The sequence below is a fragment of the Carcharhinus amblyrhynchos genome, chromosome 5 (genome assembly GCF_965287045.1).
Source record: "Carcharhinus amblyrhynchos chromosome 5, sCarAmb.v2.hapA, whole genome shotgun sequence".
NCBI classification, from domain to species: Eukaryota; Metazoa; Chordata; class Chondrichthyes; order Carcharhiniformes; family Carcharhinidae; genus Carcharhinus; species Carcharhinus amblyrhynchos.
Genome location: NC_137328.1, coordinates 78,862,239 through 78,884,925, shown reverse-complemented (window position 1 = coordinate 78,884,925; position 22,687 = coordinate 78,862,239). Strand labels below are relative to the sequence as shown.

The 22,687-nt window shown below is 38.8% G+C and overlaps 1 protein-coding gene across 5 annotated transcripts; it reads left to right on the top strand.

The window, feature by feature from the left end:
• Window positions 1–1,789: 1,789 nt before the first annotated feature.
• On the top strand, window positions 1,790–18,502 carry macir (macrophage immunometabolism regulator). 5 transcript variants are annotated; one of them, XM_080189060.1, is made up of 4 exons: window positions 1,790–1,911; window positions 2,681–2,740; window positions 2,930–3,257; window positions 12,534–18,502. In XM_080189060.1, exon 4 carries the CDS (start codon window positions 12,556–12,558, stop codon window positions 13,177–13,179), a length of 624 nt encoding a protein of 207 aa, XP_080045186.1. In that variant the 5' UTR covers window positions 1,790–1,911; window positions 2,681–2,740; window positions 2,930–3,257; window positions 12,534–12,555; the 3' UTR covers window positions 13,180–18,502. The 5 variants fall into 5 exon arrangements, with proteins under 5 accessions (XP_080045186.1, XP_080045188.1, XP_080045184.1 ...); XM_080189058.1 differs by lacking the exon at window positions 1,790–1,911 and having other exon boundaries at window positions 2,622–2,740; window positions 2,930–3,027; window positions 3,167–3,257; XM_080189057.1 differs by lacking the exon at window positions 1,790–1,911 and having other exon boundaries at window positions 2,622–2,740; window positions 2,930–3,073; window positions 3,167–3,257.
• Window positions 18,503–22,687: the final 4,185 nt, after the last annotated feature.

Here is a 22,687-nt window from a genome sequence, read left to right as displayed (position 1 = left end):
ACAGATTTATTTGGTAGCAAACGCCACTTTAAACCTGTTGGACTTCAGCCTAGTGTTATGAGACCTCATTGTGTTCACCCCAGTCCAACGCTGGCATCTCCACATCAGGGAACAGGGGACATTCTCAGAATATGGGACAGGCCTTTTAGGACTGAGATGAGGAATTTCTCCACGGCAAATCTTTGGAAATCTCTGCTCCAGAGGGCAGTGAAGGTTCAGCCAATGAAAATATCCAAAACTGAGTGTAATAGATATCTACAACTAAAAATATTAAGGAAAGTGTGGATGATGTGGGAAAATGGTGATGAAGTAAAAAATCAGCCATGATCTTATTGAATGGCAGAGTGGACTAGAAGGGCTGAATGGTCTGCTGTTATTTCTTAAGTTCTTAAATAAGAGTGGAGGATTCATATGAGGGGAGATTTGAAAAAAATCAAGAGAAAGTACAAGGCAATAATGCAGGATAATGAAACAGGTAATGATAACCCAAGGGTGACAGGAAGGGCAGAGCATTCAGATAAAAGTGCACTGGCAAATGAGTTCAGAGTAAGCAAAAAAAGTAAAAATAAAGATATTTAAAGGCTCCTTATCTTGATGCTTTGTAACAAGATGGATGACTCAGTAACCCAAATAGAAATGAATTAGTATCATATAATAACCATTGCAGAAACAGGGTTGCAATGGGGCCAAGGCTGGGGCCTGACTATTCAAGGGTTTTTGACATTAGAAAGGTCAGGAGGAAAGGAGAAGCAGCTGGGACAACTGTTAATCAAGGATGAGATCAGTACAATAGTGAGAAATGATGTTTGTTCAGAGGCTAAAAGTGTAGAATCAGTTTGGATGAAGGTAAGAAATAGCAAAGGAAAGAAGTAGTGATGGGAGTAGTGTGTAGGCCCCTAACAGTAGCTGCACAGTAGGACAGAGAAACAAGGTACTGCAATAATCATGTGTGACTTTAAATCTTCATGTTGATTTATTAAATCAAAAACAATAGCCTAGAAGATGAGTTCATAGGTTCCACAATATATGATTGTAAGAGCTGTCCCAAATGCAACCCGTCAGGAACCAGGCTATTTTGGACCAGCTAATGTGTCATGAATCAGGAATAATTAACTGAAGGATCCTTGAGGCAAGCGTGATCATAATTAAATCACGTTCAATTTGCAAGTGAGATGGCTATAACTAGTGACATAAATAAAAGGCAATTAAATGGAGGCAATTACATGTGATGACAAATTGACAAAAATGGATTGGTAAAATTGGTTAAAACTATTGTGAAAGAGATGCAGTGGCTGATATTTAAGGAGCCATTTCAGAACACACTGATATATTCCACTGGGGAAGAAAGATTACCAGAAAGATGCACCATCCATGGCTACTTGTTTCTCATCCAATTTTGGGTTATAGCTTTGCACTTTTATTTTCAGATATTGCTGCTCATTACATGATTTTCTACACTCCTAATGATGGGATTGGTCAGCTGATGGAGTGTGTGGGATGTGCTGTGCCAAGAGGTTAAAGATTAAAATATAGTTTTGTTGCTATTAATGAAACTCAGTGCCCAGAGCTGAAAGATAACAAAAGAAATAGGAGCAAGAGTAAACCATTTGGCCCTGCTTTGGTATATGAGTGCCAGGAGATGTCCACATGGCATAGGCATGCACATTGCATGTCAGGTGGAAACTTTTCAGACTTCTACTGAAGTTTTAGCCTGGGGCTACGAAAGAAAGTACAGAGAAAGTTTACCATGTTGAGGGACTTTAGTTATGCAGAGAGGCTGAACCTTCAGTTGAAACTGTTCTCCTGGGAAAAGAGAACGTAAGAGTTGGCATAATCGCGTTTTTCAAAATGATCGGAGGTTTTGATAAAGTTGTTAGAGTAGACCTCGGGCGAGTGCGTCCATAACCAGAGGTGATGTGTTTAAAATCATTTGTAAAATTAAGAACTGAAGTAAACTTTTAATGTCTACCTTAAAGAGTGGTGGAAGCTTAGCAGTTTTACAAGTGCACGAGGATAAACAACTTGCAAGGCTTTTCAAAAATGGGGACGAAGGGAGAGCACTTCCAAAGAGCAGCAGAGACACGATGGCTGTTTCTATTATTTTACGTTTTTATGAATTTACTTGCAAAATTAAACGTAACTTGGTATTTTAATTATTTAATATGCCTTATAAACGGAATACATAACATGGAGCCCTGGGATATGGACTATTCATGTGGATAGTGTTCACATGAGTTCCATTCACCTGCACTTTTTTTTCCTCTCGGGACTTAATCATGAATTACCGAGTCCTACGTAAAATACATTATCCCACATTTCAGTTTCATATATCCTCCTAAAGCGTAACTGGCGGGACAGGAAAAGGTGAGTAACTAGTCTATAGAAACAGCACAAAATGGATTCGTATAAAATTTCTGGTTGTAGCCTTATAGTTAGTGCAATATTATATTGCTAGAAACTGGGTGAGATTATAAACTACTCGCTCATTAAACATTCCCTCCAAAATATTAAAATCGCACTAAACCCCCAGGGTGAGTGCGGTCTTCTTTTAATCCATTGCAATTCCTAGGGGCTGCCATGTCTTTTTACATCAGAATCATGTGACAGATCCGGGAGCTCTCCACTGCCACAACTGAACTGGGTCTGCTTTTCTTTTTTCTTCCTGATAACGGCATTTTAGCGATAACCGGCTCTGTAGCAGCGCTGGAAGCCGACCGGTATTTCAGACTTTCGGGATCAGGTTAGTTTCATTTTGCTTCCCCAATTTCCCGTCTACTCTCTTTTTTTAAAAGAAAAATGACAAAACCCGATATGGTCCATGCTGTTATTTTGTATATAAAAATGCCCCCTGTGCGAGACATCAAATAAAAAGACACAGATGGGGAAATTGGTTTAAATCGACTAAGACATTGATCAACTTGTCCTGTAGGTATGTTCAACTGCCTTGGTCTAAGGTTAGCTCATTGGGGGGGAGAAGGTCGCTGGAATCTGATGACTGGCGAACGTGAAACAAGAACAGTGTTGGAGGTCAGCATTTGAAGATTCGGATCTTTCCGGGGTGGAGTATCGCTCGGTAATCTTTGAGCAAGTAGACTAGAAATGTCTTAGAATGATGCCTTGCAGTATCGCTTATTTCATATTTGTAATTTTGCCACGGCTCTTTTAGAAACAGGAAACGGTGACAGAAGGTTTTGGAATAAACGTGGAGCCGGCCCAGTACGTTGAACAGCATTCAAAGTCAAGAGGAAAGGCTGGTTGTAAGTACAGTGTTCCCTTGGACGATTTGATACAGAGGGGATGTGGTTTAAGTATCACTGCAATCCTCGATCAGGCGCGTTTAAGCGTTCATTAAGTAAAAACCATATAGAATTCGTAATAGTTAATTTGAGAGTTGCCGGAAGTGAAAATTAAATTGTGCATTTTACACCGTTGTATTCCTAACCTGTTGGGTGCGCTGAACCCTTACATCATGGATATGCTGCGTAATAATGCTAAAAATATAATGCAGCTAGAGCGCAATAAGTGGAAATTGGTTATGAAGAAATACGACATAATAATAGGCCGGTAGCTGATAGAAATAGCTATTTGTGTGTGAGTGTATATTAATTTAAAGGACATAATACATCACTCGCCCTTTCAGCGAATACTTGACTCTGGGACACGGCCAGTCAACCACATATTTGATCACATTGTCCTAAATATAAAGAGAGGTATGCCATTTTGTAAGATAAAAATGGTGCCTTCCAAATCTTTCCCTCCTTAAATATCTCATTTACTGAGAGAAATTTAGTCAGCTAAGTTTATTTTATACATTTGACCTTTTTGTAATATTTCTCTGATTTTCAGCTCCAGAATGTGGTGTTTGAAGTCTAATTACCAAATAAAATCATAGTCAGTGATATTGCTGTGATACGTAAGCTTGGATCAGTATTTGGTGCTGAGATTATCCCATGGACAAATGTAGCTTGCAGATTCCTTCATTGTTAATTTGACTAATCAACCCACCCTTAAACTTTGAAGATCTGCAAAAGTTTCCACCCTGAGAATTTGTGTAGAGTTGTTGGGAGAAGAATGAGATTATTATAGTGCTGATAAAACCTATGCTTCTGTTATGATCTGAGGTGCCACTGGCAGGTGAGAAGGCAGCAGAGTTGAGACCTGCCAGGGGTTTAACACCATTGGAAGGTCAACTTTGAGAGGTCATATTGAGCAGGAGAATTGTTCCCCTAAAATTAATCTTTGTCTGAAGTGAATGAGAAAATTTAGATTCTTCTGAAAGTTTAGTTCACGTGGAAGTTCTAAACTAGTATTATCTACAGTCTTAAAGTAAGATGCACGGGAATGACTGAGAGGTGGGTTGAGATGTGTGTATCCATAGATCCTCAGTGTATCCAATGGCAGCACACTTACTGGGCTGATACAGAAGAAGAGGAATTTGGGGTTCAGCCTCTCAAAGTGTCAAAGCAGCACCTCAGGTGGATGAAGGTATCAAAAATAGCTAATGGTACATTGAGCTGCATGACAGCAACTGTAGAATATAGTAGACAAAATTTAATTGGATTTGGATTCTAAGTATATATGGCAAAGCTACAGTTGGAGTAATGGGCACAGTTTTGAGCTCCACACCATAAGAGGGATTTTAATTTGATAAAAATACTACAATGTGGATTTAGTGCGATATCACCTGGCCTGTGAAAGTACAAAAAACAGAATTGGAAAAATTTGGCCTGTATTCATTACAGTAGAAAACATTAAGGAATGATCTTTTAATTTTTTCATCCAATGAAGATAAGTATTTTTGGCAATGCCAGCGTTTATTGTCTATTACTATTGCCTTTGAGAAAGTGGTGGTGAGTTGACAGTTCAAATGGCTGCAGACAGTGTGGAGATAGTTGGTGCGTGATTTGAAGGGGAACTGAGAAGTGTTGATGGCCTCATGTACCTGCTACCCTTCTCCTAGGTAGGAGAACTGCAGTTTTAGGAGGCACTGTTAAAGAAAAGTCACCACAGTGCATACTGCAGCCATGGTGGGCCAACAGAGGAGGATGAAATGAATGTTTACGGTGGTCGATGATGTGTCAATCATGCTAAACCAAACTACTGCTATTCCTAGAAGATTTTGAACTTAAGTATAGTTGGACCAGTAACCAAATGGAAAATTTGCATCACGCTCCTGATTTGTGCCTTATAGATGCTGGAAAGATTTTGAGGAGATGGAGAGTGAATCATTTGCTACAGAGTATCTAGCCTCTGGCCTGATGTTTTAGGCAAAGGTGATCTTGAAGATGAAGGATTTGGCAATTGTAATGCTGTTGAATTTCAAGGGGCAGTCATTTAGATCTTGTTGTTCGACGTGGTCATTGACTGTATGTTGTCTGGTGTGAATGTTACTTGCCACTTAGCCCAAACCTCGCTGTATGTGGTTAGGTACAGCTTTGTTATCTGAAATGATGCGAATAATGCAAATGATGATGAACACTGCAATCATCAGTGAATATAGTCTACCTTATGACTGAAGGAAAGTAATTGAATCAATTGACAGTGATTGGGCCTCCACACTATTCTTAATCCCTAGGGTTGAGAAGGTTGGCTTTCCATAGCCCACAGTTCTTTAATGACTCCAGTCAGTAGAGCATTTTCCCTTATTCCCATTAAATTCAATTTTCCTTGTCACCACACTCAGTCAAACGCTGCCTTAATATCAAGGACAGTCACTCTTGCCCCAGCTTTGAAATTCAGCTTTAGCCATGTTTAGGCTAAAGCTGAGTGGCTCTGGTGGAACCCAATGAACAGGTTATTACTGAGTAACTACCACTTAATAGCAGGGTGGAAGAAAAACTTATGTCACTTTGATGGTTGAGAGTAAACAAATGGGGTGGTAATTGTCTGATTGGATTTGTTCTGCTTTTGGTTGACAGGACATACCCATGTTATTTTCTGATTTGTTATACAGTTGACAGTGTTCTAGCTAATTGAAGTAGCTTAACTAGGAGCACAGCCAGTTTTGGAATACCTCATCCTTCAGTACTACAGCTGTGATGTTCTTTGATCCTGATATGATCACCTTCTCTCTGTTAATTGCTGAATGTTTACCACTTTTCATAATTAGATGTGGCTTACTAGACAGACATGATCTGATTCATCTATTGTGGGGTCACTTCTACTGCACGTAGCTTCCTCTTTGCATCTCACTTTTAGTTTTCTAATGCTGCTTCTGGCATGCTGTTCTATACTCCCTATTGAACTAAATTTGGTTCCAGATAGAGTTTGAGATTACTGATTATGCTTCAGTACAATTCTGCTGGTGCTGATGGCCCACAGCACCTCAAGGATGTCTAGTTTGGAGCTGCTGGATGTGTTCAGAATCTGTTCAATTCAGAATAGTGATAGTGCTGCATGACACAATGGAGGGTAGAGTGCCATCACTCTGAAGATGAGAAATTGTCTCCACGAGCTTTGGTGCTTTCCTATTGCTACTATCATGGACAAATGAATTGGAGTCAGATTTGCTAGAGATTTTAAATTTATGAAGGGATGGTACAAATAGTTAAAAATATTGTTTCCAATGGTTGAAGGATCTGAAACGTACGTGTGAATATAAGATTAAATATGTAAATTTTAGGGAAGAGTGCACGCGCCGTTTTCTTTGTGTTTTTGAGGTTGTGGAATACCACTAGAGTTAATAATCGAACCAGAGACTATACCAATGTTTAAGAATAAATCAGTTATGTGGATGAGTAAAAGGAGAGTGAAGATATGTGGGAACATGGTCAGCCTGTGGGATTAGGACCATTATTTGTGGATCAAATTGCCAATTTTCTTTATTGGATTTTTGTGTAATTTATGTACCATGTCTGAAAATAAGTGTAATGGAGAATTCTGATGTCTGGGCAGAAAGTAACCAAATTTCACAACTTTGGAAAAAAATTGGTTTGTGAATCAAACTCTGCAGACTTTAGACACTGAGATTTCAGTTATAAGGAAGTGGTCCTGGTGCATGATTCTTCACTTGCAGTTATGACTAGGAGTTCCAAGTGCAACATTATTCCTCCAGTTCCAGAGTGAAGAACATTATGGAATTAATGGAAAGAAAGCAGCAGATGAACATCATGGTTCATATTCTAACTAATGACATAGATTCAGATGAATCTGAGGCCTTGCAAAGGGAGCTTAAGCTGACCTCTGGATTGTTTTCAGTGCTGGCAGGTAGACATGACTATGGAGCTGATACATGAGAGAAGAGGGTCATGATTTTGACATATAGGAAATCTACAAGTGAAAGGACTAGTCTTCACCCATCTCTGGGGAGATTTTAATCTTTAGGCAGAATGGAGGAATCAAATTTATAAGGCAGTCTAAAACATGAGCTTAAATACTGTTATCGGGACAGTTTCCGAGCACAAAATGTTCTGGAACCAACAAGGAAAAAGGCTGTTTTTAGATTCTGTGTAATGAGACACCATTAATAAATTACCTCATTGTAAAGAGTCTTGTAGGTAAGAGTGATCATAACATGATAGAATTTTATACACAGTTTGAGGGCAAGAAATTACAGTCTGAAACAAATGTTGTAATGCCTTTAACGTTATGTATATCAAGGTGGCTAAATTGGACTGAGAAAGTTGGTTAAATGCTAAGGTGTAGAGAAGTAATGACAAACATTTAAGGAGATGGTTCATGCCCTGAATTTTGCGCCCATCTGGTACACTCATTTGATGGGCCTGGAAGCAGATGTGAGATGTGCTTCCAGTGGTGGTCAGCTCTGGAATGTGATTTCACGCTGGCTGGCAATTAATGAGCAGCCATTATGAAGCTGGCACTGAGGAGCTTGGCACTTCCAGCGGATGGGGTGGGGAGAGGTCAGGCACCAAGAAAAAGGAAGGTGCAGGTTGCGCTTCCAATTGGCTCCCTCCAGTCAGAAAGTTGCTGCAGATCTCTACAAATTAAATGTGATGAAAATGTACAGTGAACTGTGTCTGGGCAGACATTCAAATGCCTGACAGCAGAACTCAGAAAACCTCAAACCCCAGACATTTATATAAATTTTATTTCAGCCCTGATGTTTCATCCCAACCTGGATCAAGACTGCAGCTAAAACCTGAAGGCCGCCTGACCAATTGGCCCACCAGCCAATCATAAAAGTAAATGGGACACGTGAATTAATTTTTAATTGTTTTCATTATTTCCGATTTAAAGGATGGCGGGCATGCTTCCAACTCCCTTACGTGTTCACTGACTGAAGTATCGTGTGATGACATTGGAACGCAATGTCTCCTCACGCAATTTTACATGCTTGTGGGTTGGGTGCGCTCTCACTAGAACAATGTAAAATTGTGACCCATAACACTCAGTACATCCATTGAGAAAGACTGCAAGAAAGATTCAGAATCCATGGTTAAGTGAAAAGGGTAAGGCTGGTATTAAGTTGAAAGAAAGGATACACAACGCTGCAAAAATTAATTATGGCCCTAAAGATTGGAAAAATTTTAGAAAACAGCAGAGAATGACTTGGGAAATAATACCAAGAGAGATATTGAAATCTGACAGTAAACTAGCAAGGCATACATGAAAAGAGACATCAGGAAGATGCTACAAGTATATAAAAAGGAAAAGTGTAGTGACATTGATTGTTGGTCCCTTAGAGAGTAAGACTGGGGAGTTATAGGTAGCAAGGAACTGGCACAGACTTTGAATAAGTACTTGTATCCATCTTCACAGTAAAAGACACAAGAAAAGGAGAATGCAAAAGGGGGAGAGGAATTTCAAACAATCGCTATCAATTCACTAGAGAAAAAAATACACAGAAAACTAATGGGATTAAAGAGTCCCTGGACCTGATGGTCTTATCCTGGGATCTTAAAGCAAGTGGCTGCTGAAATAGTGCATGGACTGGTTGTAATCTTCCAAAATTTCCTAGGTTCTGGAAATATCCCAAGGGATTGGAAAACAAATGTAACATAAAGGGAGTGATAGGCATAATAATACAGTTAGGCAGGTACAGTGCAGTTTTATAAAAGGGGAATGGTGTTTGACCAATTTATTGGAGTGCTTTGGAGATGTAGCATGCAAGACAGATAAAGAAAAACCAACAGATGCAGTAGATTTGGAAAAGAAAACATTGATATAGTGGCATAAAAGGTTACTGCATAAGATGAGAGTTCATGGTGGTATAATGACATGATAGAGGGTTGGCTAGTCGGAAACAGTCAGGATAAATGGGTTATTTTCAGCTTGGCAAAGCATAATGAGTAGAATGCCACAGGGATCGGTGCTGGTGTCTCGACAGTGTAAACCTATAATACAGATTTGGATGAAGGGACTGACTATTATAGTCAGGTTTGCTGGTGATACCAAGATGGATAGAATTTAAGTTGCGAGGAGGACAGAAAGTGACTGCGAAGGGATATATAGGTTAAGTGAGTGGACAAAAATTGGCAGATGGAGTAGGATGTGGGAAAATGTGAGGTTGTCCTCTTTGGCAGGAAGAGTAGAAATGCAGGACATTATTTCAATGGGGAGAGACCGAAGGCTGTAGTGCAGAGTCATCTGGGTGCCCTTGGCCGTAATCTTAACAAATAAGCATGTGTGTATAACAAGTAATTTGGAAAGCAAATGGAATTTTGGCCTTTATTGCAAAGGGAATGGAGTATAAAATTGGGATGTCTTCTTACAACTGTGCAGGAATTGGTGAGACTGCGTCCAGAGCTCTGCACAGTTTCGATTTCCTTATATAAGGAAGGCTATGCTTTTATTGGAAGCAGTTCAGAGAAGATTCAATAGGCTGATTTCTGGAATAAAGGGATTGTGTCATGAGGAAAAGTTGAACAATAGTACTATTGATAACCACTCTTGTCTTAATATCACTAATGGATGAATTGGATATGTTCGGGGAAAAGGTTTTGCAACCCCTTAGAAGTAGGCTCTTGAATTAGTTCTTGAACTCATTTGTGCATTTTTCTTATGTTTAAAGTTTATTTATTATTGTCAAAAGTAGGCTTACATCAACACTGCAATGAAGTTACTGTGAAAATCCCCTAGTTGCCACACTTCAGCTCCTGTTCAGGTACACTGAGGGAGAATTTTGCATGGCCAGTGCACCTAACTAGCACGTCTTTCAGACTGAGAGGGGAAACCAGAGCACCTGGAGGAAACCCACACAGACGTGGGGAGAATGTGCAGACTCCTCACAGACAGTGACCCAGGCCGGGAATTGAACCTGGGTCTCTGGTGCTGTGAGGCAGCGGTGCTAACCACTGTGCCACTGTGCTACCTGTGTCACAAGAGCTTTCAACTGGAATGGTGAAGTAGATGTGTGAGTATAGAGAGTATATTTCTCCATCAATGATTCACCCTTGGAAAGTACACCGTTTCGTTTTGTCACCTTGTTTTCAACTATTCTTGAGAATGGTCTTGCTCAATTAGCCAAACTTATACTTTCCTTTGTTAGATTTGGGAATTAAGTCTGGTGTGTACAATATTTTAGGTTGGAACGAAAATAAATGATCTTCAACATGACAAGTGCTAATAGTGGCGTACTAGTATCCTGATATTTCACATTTATGATGGGACTTAACTTTCCCCTTTAAGCATCTTCTACTTTGTTTTGACCTATCATTTTTATTTCTCATTCTCAATTACCCTTATCCCTGTTCATCTCTTTTCCTCCACCTACTCTTCATCCTCATCCCTCTCTGATCTTTCCCGCCTTATTCCTTGCCACTCATAGGATGGGAATTGGGTGAAGACTGTAGTTTTTGAACGGTCTTAGCATTTCATTGCGGGTATTCAATCTGCTAGCCCTGCTTTATTATATAGCGGACCTTGAGTCAGAGAGTCTGAGGGTTTATTGCCCCCGTGTTTTGGAGAAGTCTTGATAATAGCAGATGTGAAATTCCACAGAAGACTGCTACTTAAACGTATCTATTCAAGGGAGACCCCTGCACAATATAATCAATTTGAATTTTTTCAATAAGGTCAGGAGGTTGTTGGAAGTTGCAAAAGTCGAATGACCCCCATGACAGCCATCTCAAAGTTCATCAGGGTCCATTTGAAAGGAGTACAGTTTTTTAAAAAATATATCTTCAAGCCAGCAATGGCATGATTAGCACATTGAATTGCATCGACCGCACATCTTTCCAATGTGAACGAGTGGAATAATACATTTTGAGACAAGTACAGGAAATGGTAGTATGCTTCCCCAGTAAGAGCCACTGTGCTCATTTTTGTGGGGTCAGGGAAATTAGCCTCTAGGAGAGCAGAGTGTCTTCTGTGATGGGTAAATTTGAGTGTTTCTTAATGATTAAAGTCCTGCTGTACTTGTATTTGAAAATAATTGTCCTCATAATTATAAATAGAAAATATTGGCCATATTCATCATATAATACTCAGTGAAGAGAGAAGAAGAGTTAATGTTTCTGATCAATTCATTGTTCTTGTTCTGTCATCTTCTTTTCCTACCAATTTAAATGTGAATTAGACTTGCATTTTCAAAAATTTATTCATTTATGGAATAAATTGTGTCACTGGCTGGGACAGCGTTTGAAATGGCCGAGTGCAAGGGCAATTAGGGATGGGCAACAGAGGGCAGCACGTTGCAGTGGGTCTGGAGTCATATGTAGGCCAGACCAGGTAAGGATGGCAGAGTCCCTTCCTTAAAGGACATTAATGATCAGAAAGGGTCTTTGCGACAATCAGTGATAGTTTCATGGTCACCATTACTGAGACTAGCTTCATGTTCCATATTTATTGACTGAATTTAAATTCCACCAGCTGACATAGTGGGATTTGAACTTGTGTACCCAGAGCATTCGTCTGGGCTTCTGGATAGCCAGTTTAGTGACATTATCAATATTTCAACCATCTTTTCGCATTGCCTGATTTCTGTTTCACAGGCGCACGCTCACATTTGTTCTCTTCTTTGCCAAGGACAGTAAAATTAGCCAGTCAGCTGCACAGAAATATCAAGAAAAAAAGCTATGGCTTAATTTAAAGAGCTAAGCGCTAGCTAGGCCTGAAACGGTGAAATAGACTGCTGTTATTTGTAATTCTGGTCTGACATTTTGAATAATCTTTAACAAAGTGTTTATTCAAATAGTGTGGATTAACAGTCCTGTGACTGAGTCTGAAGGACCACACGTAACCACCACACTCTAGCCTGCAGGCCGAGTTTGCTTGAATTTTCACATCTTAAATGAATCAGTTGGAAAGCTGATCACACTGCTATGGATTCTATTTCTTTAAACATAGGTTAGGACTGCATGCAGATTTAGGTTGTGAGCCATTTGCTGCATTATGCCTGTGACATTGAGTTTGTGCTCCAGCGCTCACCCATCTGTTTAAACACTGTTCAGCCTTTTAAAGAGATTAAATAGCAGTTAAAGCAGTAAAGAGCTGAAGTTTACCAGGTTACTAATTAATTGTTTATGGCCTTTTTAAGAATTATGATCATGTCTTCAGAGCCCAGTTTGTAACCTTGTGTGAATGTTATACTTGTTTTCTGTTAGTAAAGTAATAAGTGTTATGTTATACTTTAGTCTGACAGCTGCCAATTTCAGAATGGAAGTGGACCTCAGTGGTGTTTCCAGGGCAGCGATGCCGATCCTCACTGCCCCTGCCGTGGAAGTGAACTCACTGGATAAAGCTGAAGCAGAGAAGCCCCGCAGCTCCAGCACCCCATGCTCTCCAGTGAAGCGGACTGTGCCCAGCTATCAGATTCTTCACATGGACACCAATTACCTAGTTGGCTTTACTACTGGCGGGGAACTTTTAAAGTTGGCTCAGAGGTGGTCGGGCAATGAGCCGAGTGCAGCGGAGGCTTTGCCCAGCCAGCATACTAAACAGCAGGATGTCGGAGTGACTAGAAGTTCTCGCATCTACAGGACCAAGAATCGATACTATCAACCGTACGAGATCCCAGCTGCCAATGGCAGAAGACGACGACGCATGCCAAGTTCAGGGGAAAGAACTGTCAAGTCATTTTCCTTCGAATCCAACAAATGTCTACGTGGCCCTTTGCCAGTTTGCCTCATTAAGGGAAAGAAAGCTCAGTCAAAATCCTTGGATTACCTAAACCTAGATAAAATGAATATTAACGAGCCCGCAGATACAGAGGTGCTGCAGTACCAGCTACAACATCTCACACTTAGAGGGGAACGTGTATTCAGCAGAAATAAAACTTGAAAATAAAATATATTGCTTTATTCAAGATGCACAAGGAACGACACTGGGCTTATGGAAGTCAGTGGCATACTTGCCCGAATTTCATTGCGACTGATGGGAGTTGACGAACTGAACAACTTGACAGTAGATTTTTACTTCCTTGATGGAATATTGATTCTATACAAACTGCATCGGGGTGGCTGCAACATCAGTGCCCCCTGTGATAGGATTAATGTGGATTAGATAACGTAGGTGGAATATGTTACATCCCAGAAAGATTAGAAACAATGTACTCCAATGTTACTGGTAAATGGTTGTCTCTTGTTATGGTAAGAATAATATGAAGTGGCTGAAGTACTGCTAACTGTTGTTTTTGTAGCAATAATAACCTAGTCAAAAGTTGTCTTCAGTTTAACCTCTTTTCAGCATTTTATGATTTTGAAATTAATTGAATAATAAATAGCATATACATTTATTATTGGAAGGCATTTGAAATTGATCTAATTAAACATAGTTGTTCAGCTACTACCCAATGAAAACGGTTCATTTGAAATGACTATATTTTCGAGTTATATAAATGTTCCAGTAATTATTGTCTGCAGTTTAAAATGATAAACATTTGATCTTCATTAGAAGGCAACTACATACAGGGTGAAGATCCTTATTGAACATTTGCACTGGTGTACTGACAAACTATTCTTTGCCTGATAATACTTATCAGATAGCAGATGCAAACTAAAAATTTAAATTACTTTCTAATTTTTCAATATTTTTAGTAGTGATTTAATAGTGGTTCTTATTTCCCAATTGCTCTGCACAACCCAATTGACTTTGTAAGGAGAAGTGCTGAACACAATGCAGAATTTCTCATGGTGTCTTTTGATACTAAGCTATATTGCAGCAGTAAGTTTTCAAGTGCAGCAAAAATGTCAGCAAAGCTGACATTCTAGTTAACTCTTTCCCACTCAGCCATTTCACAATTTTCTGTTGTTCTTCAGCATACAGTGCAATTTCAATGTAAGGGAAGGTTTTCTCATTGTGTTTAAACTGACACTATCTAACACATGTCTGACCTATCTTCATTACCAGGCAGATGCTTATTATCTCAAGAACCTGCTTATGTCTAAGTTAAATGGTTCTCAACTAACCACATTTTTTAACCTAAGAAAATGGGAGTTTATAAAATGGATGGGTTGGGAGAAAAGGGATGTCTTTATTGCCAGAAACCTGTCAGAAGCTATTGATATATTTTTAGAAAGCTGAATATTCAGATGGTATTGCTAGACATTGGATAATGTCTCACAACTTAGTCATTGGGATTAATTGTTCCCTTCTATTTACCAATCAAATTTGTATTTTGGGGGGGGGGAAATATTCCCAAACTCAAATTCTGTTAATTAACTTTTTACATTTGCATATTGGTTTCATTTTTCAACCTTCTAATACTTTAATATTAATGTTTTTGTTGACATTTATCTGACAATTTATTTAGACTTGATCAACAGTCCACTGAAGCTAGGATGTGACTGCTTGCTTTAACTGACTATTCATTATTTATATCTTGCATTGTTAAGCCAATTTTGCCAAAGCTTTTTTCCCCAGTTGCTTTTGTGGCAACTTGTGTAGGTTTCTTTTTAGCTGCCTTGTAAAAATAGGTTGGCCTGTACTGATTTAGTTTTACATTATAAAGCACACGCCTGGGAGTTGAAACACTCCATGCAGTAAATGATTGATTCTTTTTAACATCCAGTGTTGCCTTCTAGAATTCTGGGTGTGATTCTTTGAAACATGGGGCCACCATGGTGGGAACATGCTTAAAAAAAAGGTCTGATCTGCTTTTGGTGTCCCAGTAAAATGTTTCCAATTTTTGAGGGCCAGTTTGCTGGGACGTTTGTCCTGAGCAGCTGCATCATTTGCTGCAAGCTCTAATTATTTTTTAAAACATTCCTTATTAATTATTAGCATTAACAGCAGTTACACCATCATCATAAAATCCAAACAAATGGATGGTTGAAACAAAAAAAAGACAGTCAGCAACAGCAGTACATTTCAATTTTTTAAAAATGCTAACAAGCTCTGCCAGTAACCTTCAAAGGTTAATCTCATTTAGTGTTCTATTAAATTTTAGCATTTGTTGTTCTAAAGCCTGAATTACTCTTGAGCCTTAAAGAATGCAATTGCCCCAAAGGATTGAATTTGTATTTAATGTAAAGATGGTTGAGATCAATATAATTTCCTTTTTATTTCCAGACCTCTGCCCCACATGTAAAGACTATTACGTATATTACCAATGTAGCTTCTCGTTGGCAGGAACAATTTTTGATTTCTTTATTAATCCCACATCATTGATTATATTGTAAATATCCAGTTCTATAATCACTGGTAATATTCTGAAATAAGGAAACGCTTGCAGCTAAATACTATGGCATTATTATAGATAGTAATCTCTGAGCCTGAAGTATCTGTTGAAATGTAGCATTAGCACAACAAAATTGTCTTTCTAAAACCGCACTTAATTAAACAAGAGTGAATCAGTCCTATGGAGTGCACTTCAGTTTTCAAAGCCTTTTATGAAGGAAAGTAACTTATTCTTTGCCTGTATGATTGAAAATCTTGATAATGGGCAATCAGAGCCCATTTAAAGTTGTCCTTTAAATGAATTGTTCAATGCCAGTAGACTGCATGTTTACTGCAGTCTGTCATTGAATTGGACCAGAAACTTGAATCTGCAGTGTGACTTATTTTCAGCTCATTCTCAGTTCTCTCATTATCTCTCAGTCTTTTAAATCTTCTGCTATACACTGAGAAAATAATATCAAGCAAGATGTGTATCAATAATTACAATGACTTGTTCATGGAATAAAAGCAATTGCTTTTATAGTTGCTGGAATGATTCTAAGATTGCTAGAATTTACTTTAATTTTTAAAATATTTATTAAAGGTGTTTTAACGCTGGCTAAAGCCACGCAATTGATGAACAAGGCATTGCAGCAGTTGGTGACAAATTTAGAGTACAAACGGCTACTGTATTTTTTTGTAACACTAAGCAGTGTTGACCCATTATTCAATCGCAAGTTCGAGATGTCAGCTTTTCCCCCTAGCACCGGCAGAAAGATATATGAGCAGATGCTGCTCATATTGATTTTAAAAGGGAATTGGCTACATCCAAGTTTTAAACAGGGTCACCAATGCAATGAAATCACCAGTGCCAAAATAAGAATGCTTGTAAACACTTTAAGTCAGATTGCAAGTCAATACCATTCACAAAAAAAAACTTAGTGAAGTTTGAACAGCGTTTAGAGCTCTGTGATATTGGGCTGAATAATTACCTTTCTGTGGAGTCTAATTCATCCGTTGTGATGCCTGAAATGCCCAACTATACTTCAGTCAATGTTATTGCTGTGGCATTATCAGTGTGACGTCTGCTACCTTTAAGAACAGTTTGCCAATAAAGCAGGATATGATCACTTTGAGCAGCTAGCTGGAATGTTATTCATACTTTCATTTGCCCAATCCTGTTAGCTTTTTCAGATGAGTTGTCAGTGTCACTGTTTGAAATTCATGGTAATTGGAACCAAGAAGTATAGAAGTCCACTGATCCCACATTACATACAGTGAGAATACATGGCAACATCAAAGCAGATGGTAGACAGATTACTCAGCATATTTTACTAAGGGAATTGTCAATTCTGCAATGAAATACTATACTTAAACTAGGAATGATTGTGGATGTACTTTTCTTTTCCTGTGTGATTGCATCAATATAAAACTCTAACATTGCAATGTGCTGTATCAGTTGTATGTGTCTCTTACTCAAGTTGGACAATATTTAATCTCCGGATATTCTTGACAATTAAAGCTGCAGGTGATGCATATTTCCCAGAATTGCCTTTTCAATGATTAACCTGGGAAATGTTAAATGTAAGGTAAAGATGAAAGTGACATTTCTCTTTTTGTAAACCTAATATTCCATGTCCTAAACTGTTTTTATGATATGCTTTTTAAAATTTCAGTGGCCTACTTGTGCACGGTTATAGCTTCACTTTTGAACAGATTTATTTTATATGGGCAGTTAACCATATGCCTTGCTGTATATGATTAGATCATACTGTGGAACTCTGGTTAATGCATTACTAAATTTGCCAAGAATTGAGCCCAAAAAAGAGTCATTTGGAAACAGGATGCAACTACAGTTGCATTTCCCATCTTCTCCATTCCTCCTCCAATCCTAAAATGTTAAACGCAAAATATTGCGGATGCTGGAATCGGAAACAAAAATAGAAAATGCTGGAAAATCTCAGCAGGTCTGACAGCATCTGTGGCGAGAGAATAGAGCCAACGTTTTGAGTTTACTCAATGTTGGCTATACTCTCCACAGATAGTCAGACCTGCTGAGATTTTCCAGCATTTTTCTGTTTGTTTCAGATTCCAGCATCCACAGTATTTTCTGTTTTGTTTCCCATCATGTTGTTTTGTTTGAAAAGCACTCAAGACTTTTACTTTTGTTGCTAACCCATGTAAATATTTTGCCTGCACCGCAACAAACATAACTAAAATTGAAATATGATAGAACTTCTATTCTCTCAAACAGTTCTGTATTTTTTTTAATCTGCTCCCTGAATCCTCTTTTTGTTAGTCCAATAAACTACTACGTAGAAATAATCCCATCCTCTAATTTATTTCCCCTTATTCCTGCGCTTATCTGGACTGGCTTCAGTGTGGAGATAGCAGGAGATTGTTTGATTCTGGGATCCCTTAAGGCAACACTTGCGTCACATCCTGGTCTGCAACTTAAGAGTTGTATGGAGGCCAGTTTCTCTGCCAGGATATAATTGGAATAGGATAATTTACAGAATATACCTTGCATTTAAACTCTAGTTACATGTTTCACTCAAATTGTGCACTGGTTTGTTAAGTGTGCAGCGTGTCACTTTTGCATTGATGTGGGTTTATTTGAAAAGACCTTTCCTTGAATTATCTGGAGCGTTCTCCACATCCCCTGGGATATCTTCTATAAATAGGGCAAGGTGTTCCATCTGAACTGACTCATGGCTACAAAGTGACATTGTTCCTATTCCATTAATTAATGCCAAAATGGCTCAATGTGCTTGATTGCCAGTGCATTCATTTTACCACTAGTTTCAGTTTATAGCAGTGATAACCCTCCTTCAGTGCAATTCAATTTGTAAGCATATATGCTCATTACTCCAGGAAGGGTTTGGATACTTATTATGTTTTTAAATATATAATTTTGTATCAAGTTTAATATATTGTATACAATCTTCAGCAAGTCATAGATGAGCTGAATAAAATAACTGCATATAATCAACAATAAAGATAATTTCCAAAGTAAGTTGAGCCTGTCTTTTGTCATCTTTTAGTCAATTGTCACTGTATTGATTGTAGTGTAATAAGAACTGCTTGACAAGCAACTAAAAAAGTTTAATGAGCACTCTTTAATAAAACAGATGCCTTTTAAAGAAGAAAAGGAATTAATAAAGAGGGATGGCTGTAAGGACCTGAGATCTTTGCACCAAAGTTGAACCGAATGCTCTCTGTACAGGTTGTGCAGTGTATGTGATGTCCACAATGTATAGTGCTGAATGAAGAAACCTTGTCTTGGAGATGGGGAAATCTAAGTATATTTTCAAAAGGTAATTGTGGTGTTTTGCATTTAGAATGGGCGAGTGGCTTGAAGAGAACACCATAACCACAGATAATTAATTTGTAGACTATATTGGGAGATTCCCTTTATTGACTCATCTGTTTTGTACACATTTTAAAATGACAGCATCAAGAAATGAGCCATAACTTCATACAACATGAAGTATCCTGATAATATGGTAGGGAAAGACTTTCACTTCACAAGTATACCACAAAATAACTTCCTTTTGTCACATGGAATAGAGTCATAATTGATGCACCTTTTGCATTTGGTCAACCTGCTATGAGTATCTTCCTAACTACAGTGAGGAAAATTAATCCAAGGAGTGAGATTTCAGATCTGTTGATCATAAATAAATGTCTAATTAGGGATGTAAAGTGTATCAAATAAAAGGTATCAAAAACTTTCGTCTGAAGATCATGAGCAACTTTCACTGTCACAGGCTCAATAAATTAACTAATCTCCTCGGGGAGGCAAAAAATTCATTTAAAGTATCAAAACTAAAGCTTTTTAAAATTTGAACAACATTTAATCAAGCAAATCTCCAGCATATTAATCACAACCCTTCCCATTCAGCTCTCACTAGGAGTATCCAACAAGAACTTAAAACAAAAGAGATCAGTTGGTCATTTGTCTTGTGTGATCTAGCCGTGCATAAGTTGGCTGCCATGTTTCTTTGCACAGTAGATTCTTAATTCCAGATTTTTTAAAATATTGAATTCAAATTTTACCATCTGCATGGCAGGATTCGAACCTGGATCCCCACAACATTAACTGAGTTTCTGGATTAATGGTACAGTGATAAAACCAATGGGCCATTACCTACCCTGAAAGTATCACCTACGAGAACAAGAGGGCAGCATGGTGGTGCAATGCTTAGCACGGCTGCCTCACAGCACCAGGGGCCCGGGTTCAATTCTGGCCTTGGGTTGACTGTCTGTGTGGAGTTTGCATGTTCTTCCTGTGTCTGCATGGGTTTCCTCTGGGTGCTCCTGTTTGCTCCCACAGTCCAAAGATGTGCAGTTTAGGTTGATTGGCCATTCTTAATTGACCCTAGTGTTGGGGGATTAGCAGGGTAAATAAGTGGGATTATGGGAATAGGGCCCGGGTGGGATTTGGTCGGTGCAGACTCGATGGGCCGAATGGCCTCCTTCTGCACTGCAGGGATTCTAATATTCTAATGACTTTGACTCGCATCTGAAACGCTTGAGAATAGCATGAGGTGATGAAAACCTAAATAAAAGGGAATGTGCCCGTCTTCTTTTAATAATGAGAGAATAAACAGGACTAGGACTCAAGGGCACAGCCTCAAGATAAAGGGGGGGTGGTTTAGAACGGAGTTGAGGAGGAACTTCTTCACTCAAAGGGTGGTGAATCTCTGGAATTCTCTGCCCGTTGAAGTGGTGGAGGCTGCCTCGCTAAATATTTTTAAGATGCGGGTTGATAGGTTTTTGATAGGCAAGGGGATTAAGGGTTATGAGGAGAGGGCGGGAATGTGGAACTGAGCCACGACAGATCAGCCATGATCTTATTGAATGGCGGGGCAGGCTCGAGGGGCTAGTTGGCCTACTCCTGCTCCTATTTCTTATGTTCTTATGTAACACCATCAGACCGTATGCCTCACATAAATTACAAATTAGGTTAACAAATCAGTAGTTGAAAATCAGATATCAACTTGCTTACAGAATTTTTAACTTTCATCCCATAGCTTATTATTTTCAAACATCCAACTCGTCACTAATTCTCTGAGTAAAACTGAACTTAAATGAGCAGCTCTAACAATTTTTTAATCTGGTCATAATGGAGCTCTAACATCCACCATAGAGCTGAGTAAATGACACATTGCTGAAAATACAGCTCTCGTACGCTTTAAAATTCAACCTTAGAAAAAAGAATGAGGTGTCTTCCACAATTGAACACAGTTTATCAGCCTAAGTAAGTAATCAATGCAAAACAATTTGCATCTATTAAACCTTCACTTTAATTTTATTCAGGTCAAACTAAACCTGCCTTAGCCAGTTTTCACTACCTTTATAATCTACGTAGAGTTGTGTATGAAAAATACAATGTTCTTATGAGCAAGTTCAGCCACCCGTGAGGAATCAGGATTCTACCTCAACTGCAATAGTGGAATAAATTTTAATAATTATCATTCTCAAGGAAGCCCCACTATTTCAAAATACTATGTTTATGATTTAGAGTAATGTTATTGTATTGCATCCTAGAACCTAGAACCCAGAATCACCTGTGTTCGTCCTAGCCATGGCTTTGGCATCTCTAATTTTGGTTTCTCCAACAGTCTCATTCCTGGTCTTCCATCCTGTTCCTTCCATGTTGAAGTTATTTGTATCCTTCGCATCTTATTTGATCCTAAAGTGAACTCCACATCTTCTCTGTTATCCCCTCCTTCTTTCCACTCTCATAACACCTTCCAGTCATAACCAAGCCAACCCATTTCTGAAAATCTCATTCATGTTTTTGTTCCCTCCAAAATCATTTATTAAAATCTTTCCCATTGTAATCTTCAACTCATTCAAAACATTGCTCCATTACACATCAAGACCATTTGATCATTATCCATGTCCTTGCTGACATGTATTTCCTACGGTTCCCTACCAATGCCTCAACAATGGCACAATGGATAGCACTGCAGCCTCACAGCGGCAGGGACTTGGGTTCAATTCCAATTCCTGGCTTGGATCACCATGTTGAAACTGCATATTCTCCTTATGTCTGTGTGGGTTTCCTCCAGGTGCTCTGCTCTCCTTCCACAGTCTGAAAAATGTGCTAGTTAGGTGCATTGGCCATGCTAAATTCTCCCCCTGAACAAGCGCCAGAGTATGGTGACTAGGGGATTTTCACAGTAACTTAATTGCAGTGTCAATGTAAGACTACTTGTGACACAAATAATCAATACAACTTTAATTATTTTTAAATTCCCATTCGACTCTGTGGAATGGAATTCCACAATTCTCCATTTCTCCTTGCCTTGTTCATCCCCTTTGGTTGTTCCTGAAATCGTCATTCATGTCTTTGTTGCCTTCAAAATTAGTTATTGGATCTCTCATCTGCATTTTTAACCACGTAGGCCATATAATCTGAAATTTCCTGCCTCGACCTTTGCTTCTCTATCTCTGTTTCTTCCTTTGAGAAATTATATAAAATCCAACCACCTTGCTAGCCCTTCGACTTAATGTTGTTTCTTTCTTTGCCTCTCAGTGAAGTGTCTTAGGTTTTTTTTAATGTAGAAGATTTTATGTAAACGCAGATGTAGATTTGCATGCAAATTCTGCCAATACCAAAGCTCACTTAAATATTAAATGGCAGAGCAGGCTCAAGGGGCCAGATGGCCTACTCCTGCTCCTAATTCTTATGTTCAATTTGTTTCAAAAAGAAATCAAAGTGATTTGATGTGTTTTCTTTAAAATTTGAGTACACACTTCTTGTGCTATTCAACTAATTTGTAAAATGATTGAACTTGTTTGGATCTGATGTATGGTGATTAAGTCATTTTCTGTTAACCATTGATTGATTTTACCAATAAACTTCCAGTTAATGTCTCAAGATCAAAGGTCCTCAATTATGGACATTAGTGCACATCAATTGCAGTACTGGCTGCCCTTCTGTTGGGAAATAGGAACTAAATGCCCTTTAGAGTCATAGTGTAGAAGGAGGCCATTTGGCCCAATAAGCCTGTATGAACAACAATCCCACCCAGGCCCTATCCCCATAACCCCCACAAATTTACGCTGATAATCCCCCTGACACTATCAACCTAACCTCTGCATCCATGGACTGTGGGAGGAAATTGGATCACCCAGAGGAGACCCACGCAGACGTGGGGAGAATGTGCAAACTCCACAC

Coding starts and splice junctions, on each gene's coding strand:
- macir (XM_080189062.1), top strand. CDS start 12,556: ATGGAAGTGGACCTCAGTGGTGTTTCCAGGGCAGCGATGCCGATCCTC.